This window comes from Sceloporus occidentalis, unplaced genomic scaffold (assembly GCF_023333645.1).
Source record: "Sceloporus occidentalis isolate IW3139 unplaced genomic scaffold, rSceOcc1.0.p SCAF_24, whole genome shotgun sequence".
In the NCBI taxonomy this organism is placed as follows: domain Eukaryota; kingdom Metazoa; phylum Chordata; class Lepidosauria; order Squamata; family Phrynosomatidae; genus Sceloporus; species Sceloporus occidentalis.
Window position 1 is genome coordinate 10,227,764 of NW_028317004.1, and position 11,328 is coordinate 10,239,091.

At 41.6% G+C, this 11,328-nt stretch overlaps 1 protein-coding gene across 1 annotated transcript; it reads left to right on the forward strand.

The window, feature by feature from the left end:
* Positions 1–254: 254 nt before the first annotated feature.
* LOC149300603 (alpha/beta hydrolase domain-containing protein 17B) lies at positions 255–10,707 on the forward strand. The gene is made up of 3 exons (XM_089485130.1): positions 255–727; positions 9,480–9,659; positions 10,488–10,707. The coding sequence occupies exons 1-3, from the start codon at positions 261–263 to the stop codon at positions 10,705–10,707; spliced, it is 867 nt and encodes a 288-aa protein (XP_089341256.1). The 5' UTR covers positions 255–260.
* The last annotated feature ends 621 nt before the right edge of the window (positions 10,708–11,328 follow it).

Consider the following 11,328-nt stretch of genomic DNA (forward strand, 5'->3'; position numbering starts at 1 on the left):
CGTGTGATATTTTGCGTGACTTTCACTGAGCAATGACAATGCTAATGACACATGTTAAAAACTAAAGAGAAAACATCAGATTATTTAAAAAATGTGGTTTTAATCTGATACTAGTAATGGGGAAAAAATAATGCTTAACGTATGCCACTACTGTACTTCTAACGTGTAGGTGCTTTCTCTCTATTTTTATTTTTTTTTATTTGAAAAGAAATATCTAGCCATTAACAATTTTATTTTTTGCTTTCTGTGCAGAAATAAAGATGAATAATCTTTCGTTCAGTGAGTTATGCTGTCTCTTCTGCTGCCCTCCATGCCCAGGAAAGATTGCCTCCAAGCTTGCCTTTTTACCTCCCGACCCAACTTACACTCTTATATGTGATGAGAGTGGCAGTCGCTGGACACTTCACCTCTCCGAACGAGCAGACTGGCAGTACTCTTCTAGGGAAAAAGATGCAATTGAGTGTTTTATGACTCGAACAAGCAGAGGGAACCGTATTGCCTGCATGTTTGTGCGCTGTTCACCTAACGCCAAGTACACGTTGCTGTTTTCTCACGGAAATGCTGTTGACCTGGGTCAGATGAGCAGCTTTTACATTGGCCTGGGATCTCGGATTAATTGCAACATATTCTCCTATGACTACTCTGGGTACGGGTCAAGTTCCGGAAAACCAACAGAGAAGAATTTGTATGCCGATATTGATGCTGCCTGGATCGCTCTGCGGACAAGGTAAGAGTTTGTTGAGAAGAGGAACTGTGCAAATGTGTTTTCCCTTAACCCAAAATCTGTTTTCCTTCTGTTGTAGGGATATGAAATTGCTTGTAATATGAGGTCATGGCCTTGCATCATCTTCATGCCTCTGTACTGTAATGTTCTGTCTTTGATAGAGTAACAGTATTTGGGTTCTATTAACAATAAAGAACTGCATTTAAAGAATGCCAACTTGCAACTTCTCGATCTCTGCACTATTTATGATGCAATGCATCTTGTCCATTGCATCTTGTCTTTCCTTTATGCATACTGTGGATGAGATTATAGAGAGTGTTTTGAGGGGTTTATGGAAACTAGAATGGTATAGCTAAAGGCAGGAAGGATCCCCTCTGTAAACGGTTCTTAAGTGTTATACATATTTCAGCTTTAATCTGTTTCTTATATGGAGGTGCTTTCTTTTACCGCTTGTGACACAAATAACGTTCCATTTGAATACCTGCTACTGATGTTTCACCTCTTGGCAAGTTGGATGGATCAGGTACTGCGTGATCTGGCACAGGCTTTCATACTTGATTAACAATAGGTGGGTTGGGTATTTCCGCCTGGATGATTCTTTTGCTTCAACATGTGTAATGAATGATAATTATCATGCCACAATTGCTAGTAAGGAAATCTTTTTTTATTGCAGTCAAATGACCCAGTTCATCTGTCCTCAAAGCGTGTCTTTTGGATATGTAAATGGATACATCTAAAATTTTGCTTGGCACAAAACAGATTTTGGTGGTACATTAGATGGGTCGAAGGGTTCTTGTCTGCCTATTTTTCCCAACGTAAAGACTTGGGGCTTAATCCGTCCTTGGTCTCGTATTAGGTTGAAGATAACATTATGGTTATACCATGCATGGTTAAATTATATCACTGTATTAGCCTGTACAACTCCTGATTGGAGGATGGTCCATTTATCTACCACCCTCTACATCAGACCTGGGCAAAGCACGGCCCGCGGGCCACATCCGGCCCGCTGAATAGCTCGGACCGGCCCGCAAAGAGTGTCCTGGTGACTCACCAATGAGTCCGGTGTCCCCCCCCCCGCCCCGGTCACCGTCAGACGCCGGCGATCAGCAGTGAAGCGCCGGCACCCGAGACAAACGCCTCACGCTTCCAACACAGGAGTTTAAGGTAAGTGACCGGGGCGGGGGGGGAGATCCTGAGAAGGGGGGGTTAGGGAGTTAGAGGGGAGATACTGAGAAGGGGGGGTTAGGGAGTTAGAGGGGAGATACTGAGAAGGGGGGTTAGGGAGGGAGGTCTTACTGTGTGTGTGTGTCTTACTGTGTTTGTGTGTGTGTGTGTCTTACTGTGTTTGTGTGTGTGTGTCTTACTGTGTGTGTGTGTATCTTACTGTGTCTGTGTGTATCTTACTGTGTCTGTGTGTGTCTCACTGTGTCTGTGTGTGTCTCACTGTCTGTGTGTGTCTCACTGTGTCTGTGTGTGTCTCACTGTGTCTGTGTGTGTCTCACTGTGTCTGTGTGTGTCTTACTGTGTCTGTGTGTGTCTCACTGTGTCTGTGTGTGTCTCACTGTGTCTGTGTGTGTCTTACTGTGTCTGTGTGTGTCTCACTGTGTCTGTGTGTGTCTCACTGTGTCTGTGTGTGTCTCACTGTGTCTGTGTGTGTCTTACTGTGTCTGTGTGTCTCACTGTGTCTGTGTGTGTCTCACTGTGTCTGTGTGTGTCTCACTGTGTCTGTGTGTGTCTCACTGTGTCTGTGTGTGTCTTACTGTGTCTGTGTGTGTCTCACTGTGTCTGTGTGTGTCTTACTGTGTCTGTGTGTGTCTTACTGCGTGTGTCTTACTGTGTTCATAGCTTATTCAGTTATTGTAATAAATATTTTAGCCCATTTTTTAGCTCAAAATATTTTTTCCTTTTTTTTTCTCCTCTAAAATCTAGGTGCGTCTTATCAGCAGGTGCGTCTTATAGAGCGAAAAATACGGTATGCACTCCGAAGCCTTGTTCATTTTGTTCACTTCTGTGCTGTGCTAATAGTTATTCAGGCCTTACTTATTCAAGCACCTCTACCAATGACGTAGGCTTGAATAACTTTATTAAACAGCACATAAGTTAACAAAATGGACAAGGCTTCGGAGTTTGTAGTTTGTAGAGGTCTGGCCCTCTAAAACCATTCCAATTTCTCATGTGGCCCCATGGGAAAATTAATTGCCCACCCCTGCTCTACATGAAGTAAACCTTCCTTACATTACATCTAATGACCTCTTGTTCTAACATTTTTCCTCTTTTGAAACAAACTTCCCTCCTGTACTTTAAGTCCTTATAGCCGTGAAAGACACCCTATAGACAAAAAAAAGGACGCCAACCTTGGACCATAATCCCATAAGGTAAAATACGCCCTCCTCTTAAGTAGGTATATGCAAAGCCGTTGCAGTGAATAAAAGAAAGATGCGCGTTGTAGGTCGAGTCTAGAAGTAAAGGACATGACAATAGCCCTTCAGACATTTATCTGTGGTTTTATGGTTCTTGAAAGAATAGTAGTTGGTTGGGACACTGCAAAGAATCCTTGTCTGAAACTATGCACTTTGTTGAAGTCCTACTTCCAGCAGAAACCTTTCACATTTCTAATTGCTTGGTATGATTTGAGATTTGCCAGGTTATCCTGAAAGAACACGAAGCTCTTTATTTCCGGTTGGCAAACTTCTGGCTGTAGCAAATTAATTGTATCTCTTGATACGGTGCTCAACTTCCTACAAATGTTCTGAAATGTAGATTCTACCCATATGTGTCCACGCTTCAGTGGCAGTTAATAATTGTCAAAGATAATAGACTGCCAACCGCATCAGCATAGTTTTTCCCAAACCTTTTTAATTTGATGCGTTGGTATCATTTGCAGAATCTTACTGATACAACAGAACTAATTTGATGTAAACTGGCACCAATTTAAAAAAATAAATAAAAATGAATTATATGACGTGGGATAAATAAGCACAATGTTTTAGCTTCACATTTAATATTAATCTCTGTATTTTAATCAAGCTCTAAATCATTATGCTTCTGAAGGATATCAAACATTGACTCACAAGATGTTTGATCTACTAGTCATAAGAATGTGGGGAATGGAGTGATCTGCTAGAAATATGCGTCGTCCTATGAGTAAGGCTTTGCGTCATGAGAATGTAGACTGTGGGGTCCAAAATATATATTACAGGACCAAAGAATTAATCTGTGTAAACTGGGGCAAAAGCACTAAATGAATAGGTTCAAGAGCTGCCAGTCTACTTTGCTCGCTTGGGACATGGTGGTAGAAAAAAAAACTTCTAGACTTGAGTGGGGGAATAGTTCTTAATAGTGCTTTAAAGATCACGTTCACTCATATCTCCACAGCCAACCAATACCCCCCCCCAAAAAAAAATTAAGTAAACCTTTCATATATCTTATAAATAAGATAAATAAATAAATGCTTATAATCTTTATGGGTGCGCCTCTCCTGACGACAAAGGAAAAAGGAAAACTGGTTCCTCCATCTACATTTGTTTTTGAACTTGGTACAAAGTTCATGCTGGGGAGATTAACATACTTTCTATGTAGTTGTTGCACATCCAGTGGTGAAAGCATTAATGACCTGTTTCTACACCTTTGCTGAGGATTTGCTCTTTTACATATCCACTGCAGCCTGTGATCACAGTTGGGAATCCTGTTAATCTGTCGCATGGATGTTACTTCATACATCGTATTCATCTGCCTTTCTGAACATTTCTAGGGGATTTTTCTTGCATTGATATGTGCGGTTGTGATGCCTCTCGGAATAGACCTGGGATTGTTATATCGAATGGTGAAAAATATGTAGCATTTACCTAGGCAGAATTAGGTCAGCGTATTGCCCTTGTTGGTCCCGGGTGATCTTCAGACAGAGCATAAACCTCCCCTGTTGCTGTAATTCATGCAAATACTTGGAACATTTTTATTAACCTGAAGGTGTTCTCCTTTTTTCTATGTTTTATATTGAGAAATTTCACTTTGTCTCCTACAAAATGTGAGGTTCCCAGAACCTCCTTGCATGAACACAGAGGCTATTCCTCATAATTCTGCCTATTTATGAATCCGTGTGTTCAAACCTCAGGGGCACATTATTGCATCAGTTTACAGTACCTACTCTGATCTCGGTTTTGCACTTGGCAAGTTATTGGGTGATGTGTAATGGGGAGGTAGCGGTCCCACTGACTCTATATATACTGTGCCAGTTGTGTATAAAAAGGAATTCTGGTGCAAAGTCACCTTAGTAACTAATGAAAGGCTCTCCTTCTCACGTATCACCTCTTCCTTTTCCTATCTGCAAGATTTCACTCGGGCTGCCCCATATCTCTGGAATCTACTCCCACCGAACCTTCAGCATTCACCCTCCCTCCCAACATTCAAGAAACATCTCAAAATTCACTTTTTCAGACAAGCTGCTAGAACCTCCTTGTCATTGATACAATCCCACACTGCCTCTCACCCTTTCTCTGTGCCTTATGTTTGTCACCCCATTCCCTCAAGATTGTAAGCTTGAGAGCCCAGCCTCTCCACCTAATGTATCGGTTTGTCTTAGTCTGTCAATTCTAGTCTTGTCATACACCTTGAAAATATGTACCGTATTTTCCGGCGTATAAGACGACCCCCAACTTTTCCAGTTTAAATATAGAGTTTGGGCTATACTCGCCGTATAAGACTACTCCTCTACCCAGTATACAACAACCAGCCAATCACGGGAAGCGATGTACCTTACCGGTGATTGGCTGGTTGTTGTATACAAAGCCTGCTTGGATTGGGTGGGTCAGCTCTCCCTAACATATGCCTGTCCACACACACATGTATAGACATACACTGCCCTCACACACCCCTTCCTTTACACACACATATACACGTACACTGCCCTTACACACACACACACACACACACACACACACACACACACACACACCTACACATACTAACATACGCCTGTCCATACATACGCATTTATACACTGTCCTCACCACACACCCCTGCCTTTACACACACACACACACACACATACACACACACACGCTTACAAATACCTACACTGCTCATACACATACACTGACCATCTCACACCAACATATAGACACATACACTGCCCTTTTCTCCCAATCTCTTACCTTTCTCATCTTCTGTCTTCCATCCAGTTGTGGGAGCGTGAGGTCTGTCATTTCAGACCTCTGCTTTACTGCTCCCTCATCACTACGCGCCGGATATTGGTGGCGAGCGCGGGGATGACGTCATGTCCCGGCGCTCTGCATCGTCATCCCCGCGCTCGGCATCAATAGCCGGCGCGTAGTGATTAGGGAGCACGGAAGCCTGTTGTATATACTTCTCCTCTCTCAAACCAATACCACCAATTGATATGCCTGGAGAATAATCCGTTCTATTAATGATAAATGTAATACCTTTGTTACCTCCTCCAAGAACTACATATAACCGTATCCCCTTTTCCAGATAATATATATGTCTAGTTCTACTAAGGTTTTCTACCTGATATTACAATAAAACAGCCAACCCAAGATTCTTACCAGAGAGAGAGCTTTAATTAGAATCTACCCAGATTAATGTTACAGCAAAGACAAAACCAGAGTTACAGTTATATACAGATGACAATCATTCATACCACTCACAAACATCCCATCTATCTAATATCTGCTGCTAAGTGTGTATGCTGTGTGGGTGATGTGCCAAAAGTGAGACTCACCAAATCCAGTCTTTTTCTATGTGTTTCTACAATGTCTTTTTAAGGGATTTCTCTATTGATGTGTAAATGAGATCCCTGTCCTGTGTTCCCAAGACCCCACCGTGTGATGTTATTGACTTTCTATGTTTCCCATGCCTATCTCCAGGTGATGCATTTCCTTCCTTCTCTACATAGTATGTCGGTGTGATATCTTCTTACAGCTGTCTTTCCTGTTACTTCCCCCCCTAAGTGGCTTGCAGCTATCATATATACACACATAAACTTAATCAAGCACATATTAATTACAAATATACATACTTTGTATTTACCCCAACAAAGCCGAGGTCTGAAGTGCCAGACCTCGACCTCCGTAATGCTGGGCTAGTTAGAGGGAGGTCGTGACCTCCCCAACCACCCCTGCACATCGGGCGCCCGCTGATCAGGGCTAGTTGGGGAGATCACGATCTTGCAGCCACCTCGGCTTGGTCCTGAAGACCAGCCCAGGGGAGGCGGCTTCTCCGCTCGCCCCTCCCCTAGAGATTCCGGTCCGGCTGGGCAAGTAAGTAAGTATACCCGGCGTATAAGACGACCCCTGACTTTTGATTAGGTTTTCACGGCTTAAAAAGTCATCTTATACGCCGGAAAATACGGTATTGCATAAATTGTTGGCGCTTTATAAATAAAAGATGATAAATACTACTGCTGATTGGAAGTAAGCTAGTTTAGATGCCACTGGGCGTTCAGGAAATTGTGCTTTACCTGCGGGCTCCCGTGTGATGGGAATACACTCTGCAATACAGAAGGAGGTTGAGCTTCACAAATGATGCCACGCAGTCAGTGTCCAGATACTTCTAGGATAGCTCCCTCCACCACACAGCCATATCTGCCTCCATGCCTACCTATACCGCAGTTTACCCCATTTATTTTTCTCCTATCTGTTTTACCTTGAGTGTTATCACAGTGGTGGACCTCCTACCTGTTGCTACTAGATGATTGCTTAGTGACCCTCAGTGACATATTACCCTACAAGTAGCATGGGCTTTAGCTAGGAGTTAGACATTAACCAGATACTTCTGATGTTCCTTTTTAATGGCTTTTTCATGCCTTTCCTTTTGGTGAATTTCTGTTGGAGGATGATATTGATGGTTACTGGAGAGTGTGCTACGGGGGTAGATAGTTGCCCCTTTGCCTCAGTCCTCAATATGCCTCCAGATTTAGCACCACTAAAGCATATCAGAGCTCAGGTACAGTTTTTTGTCCCCCCCCCCCCCCATTTCATTGTGTAGAAATGTTAGTGCTGGTCATATGAGTACAGAAACTCTGGCAGTGATTCAGATGAGTTACTCCGAGTTCATGAGAAGGGTCTGCAAGTCACGATGCTGGGAATTAAATCTATTTTAAAGGAAACATTTAACAGTCAGTACAGAGCTAAATTTCTGGCAAATCTCCTGGGAAATGTTGTGCGTGGAAGACGAATAGCCAACCAAAAACTGCTCTTTCAAGGAAGCTTGGAGTATGGCTTCTATGAAATCTGACAGTTTAGCATTTTATCTTTTACCATTGCCTTCTGGTGATGTCGTACTTTTTATATTCTGATTCCATCCACGTACAGACTGTATATGTAATTTTTTTTATTATTATTTTATTTAACACTCTCCCTGATTTCATGCCAGCGGTTCAGGTGCACGGTTTTTGCAGAGGTGGTAAAGCTAGTGACTTCTGCGCATGAAGCAACCCAGATGCTGATTTGTGTTGACAGACTCAAGTGGTGTAAAAAGTGTTTTTTTTACTTTGTTAAAATGTTTACCTTTTTTCCCGTTTGCCTGCATTTACTCTAATAATAAAACACTAGATGATGCACTTTGTTCCTGACATCCCACAATAGTAGAACGCATGTTAAAGTACGCTGAGTAATTTCATAAGCATTCTTCCAAAATAAAAATAAAGCATTTACCTGATCTAGAAGTTGCCCACCTCCTCCACGATCCAACATTTCTTGCTGCCGACGCTGTCGGTGGCAGGAAAGTCCTCCCATTAATATCTCTGGCCGCATTTATATGCGCCCTGGGGTCTGTACAGTTTGCAGAGCCAGCACTGGAGGAGAGTGTAGCTAGGTGTATGGCAACGAACAAATGCATTTAGTGGGATTATATGGACCCCCCCCATACACTTGCAAAGCGGACACCATGACAGTTTATGGGGGCCACACAACTATCATATGGATGGATCAAAGTGCATGTGATGTCTGCTGTGTCCCTTAAAATTTAAAGATGTATAAATGTTTCTTAATATAGGTTGGCTTTATAGAAATGAGACGCGAAGGCAGTCTCACTGGTAGATAAATGGAAGAGCCTCCCATAAGAAGTGGTAGGGGCCAATACAATAAGGGAATTTTAAACATGTATGGTATAGGCATAAAGCTATCTTGAATCTAAGTCCAAATAAAGGACTAATTGAGATCTGAGTATTGCAAACAAACAAGACAGGCCAATGGTTCTTATTTGATGTCAAATTGTATGTTTCTATTAGGTGATCACATCACCGGTAGAGCCTACCTTCCATTAAGAGGGGCACTTACGGTGGCTGTCTGCTTAGAATGTGTCATTAGTCAAAATATTTGTAAATCATGTCTGTAAAATTAACTATATCATCCTTATTCAAAAATGGTGAATACTGATTCTTTTTTTACATTAATATTTACCGATGACGGTGCAAAGATGCCAAATGTTCTGACTTTGAACACTAGCAGTCTGATTAGGTTTAACTGGGATGGCTATGTGCTATATTTTTATTGACCCAAAGTGCATCTTACTTGATGCTCACTCAGCGCCTGTATCGAGAGAGAGAAGAAAACTTCATGTCAGGTCCCCCTTTCTGTCTACTTGGAACTAAAAGCCTAATCCATTCTGAATGGATGTTCGTGTCGCAAATTACACTCTGTGGATATTTTTGCTCTAAATATGTATGTCTTGTGTTTCTTGTAGTTCGCTATACTTATTTTTATTTTTTTTTTCTCTATTTCTTTTAATCCGCCTACAGGTATGGAGTACGTCCTGAGCATGTGATTATATATGGCCAGAGCATAGGTACTGTCCCATCTGTGGATCTTGCTGCTCGATACGAAAGTGCTGCTGTCGTTCTCCATTCTCCTCTGACCTCAGGGATGCGTGTTGCCTTCCCCGACACCAAGAAAACTTACTGTTTTGATGCATTCCCCAAGTAAGTCAGCCAGCTTTACATTGTAACTTTTACCCTGATTCATTCTGTCCTTCTCTGCAACTCTCAGTACCTAGTCTTACCTTGACACTGTTTCTTGCCGACGTTTTACCATTTGGTAGCAAAATGCCCAGCATGGAGGCATAAAAGTGCCTTCATGTCTACACTTAAGGGGCCGAAGTAGCCTCCAAAAAAAAATTTCAAAATTATCGTGACTTGTTTTCAGTTAGGTCCATTAATATACACTGCATCTGCAATTTAGATATTCCTTAATTCATTTGTAATAAAGCCAAGCAGACATGACTTACGGCAGACTTCTAGTTATTGTCACTTTTTTGTTTATTGATAACAATTTGGTTATAAAAGACCTATGCTGTATATGCATATTCGTAATCTTACAAAGTGAATTGAAAGCCAATGAGTGCATTTTATATATGTTTGGATGTATAGCCTAAATCTATGGTAGAATTAAGTTCCCTGAACTAGAGTGGCTGCTCGTTTCTTGTGCAATTTAGCAAGCACGTTGACGTATGTTATTTGGCTCTGTAAAACCTGCAGGGCAAGATTGCACTTGTCTTATCATCAGGTAAATAATTTGTCTGACTTTAATATCATTATTATTATTATTCACTGTTCTTTTGGCCCCACATCTTCATTCGTTTCCGGTCCTCTTTCAGCATGTTGCAATATGCAGTTGTAATTTGAAACAAGCTAATGGCTCCAAAATATCTGAGAACAAAAAAAAGAATATTTAGCTTAACACCTTTATTGGCCTATGCAAATATGCAACCCTTAACCCAGTTTTTTAGTTCCTTTCTGCTCTTTCCACAGCATTGACAAAATCTCGAAGATCACATCACCGGTCCTGATAATCCATGGTACAGAAGATGAAGTCATAGACTTTTCACACGGGCTGGCACTATTTGAGCGCTGCCAGAGGCCGGTGGAGCCGCTGTGGGTTGAGGGAGCGGGACATAACGACGTGGAACTTTATGGACAATACCTCGAACGATTAAAACAGTTTGTCTCACAAGAGCTTGTAAATTTGTAAACGACATCTTTTTTATAAAATAAGAGTCCTAGGGCAGGGGAGGCTTGCGGCACATTTCACCATAGTGCATTGCAGGTCTCCCTGACCAAACGAAAAGAGTTAACTGACCATGGGGTTTTTTTTGTTTTTTTTTTATTTTCTTTGCTGTACTGTGAGCCATAGGTGATTTGTAAAACCTGAACGTCTGTTTGCAAGTCATGTTGATTGCCTTCACAGATATACAGTTGATGACCCGTTTAACATCGTTATGAAGGTTTTTAAGCCAGTATCACATTCTGGAATCACTCTAGGGTACAGTCAGGCTTCATAGTAGTTTGAACTGAGAAAGATCATATTGTTATCTCGATGTGGTCTTGGAAGCTCCAGCTGAAGCCCCCTTAAATTAGAAAATGTTAGAGACCCTCTGTCACTTTAATTTTTTTTTATTAGAAAGCAGTATGGGATGATCTCATCCTTTGCCTGAGTGCATTCAGACACCCTGACGCTACATGAAGTCCAAATGAATTTGTCTGTTAGCTAATTATTAAAATGTGTCTATTTTTTTTGGTGTGTGAAATAGACTGAGAAAGATATCAAATTGGCACATAAATGTGAATGTCCTCTAATGGTCCAGTGGCTTAA

What these genes read in the sequence shown, in the direction of transcription:
- LOC149300603 (XM_089485130.1), top strand. Translation starts at nt 261, where the DNA reads ATGAATAATCTTTCGTTCAGTGAGTTATGCTGTCTCTTCTGCTGCCCT. An exon ending in TGGATCGCTCTGCGGACAAG is followed by an intron (nt 728 to 9,479) that starts GTAAGAGTTTGT and finishes ATCCGCCTACAG; the next exon opens with GTATGGAGTACGTCCTGAGC. An exon ending in TGTTTTGATGCATTCCCCAA is followed by an intron (nt 9,660 to 10,487) that starts GTAAGTCAGCCA and finishes CTCTTTCCACAG; the next exon opens with CATTGACAAAATCTCGAAGA.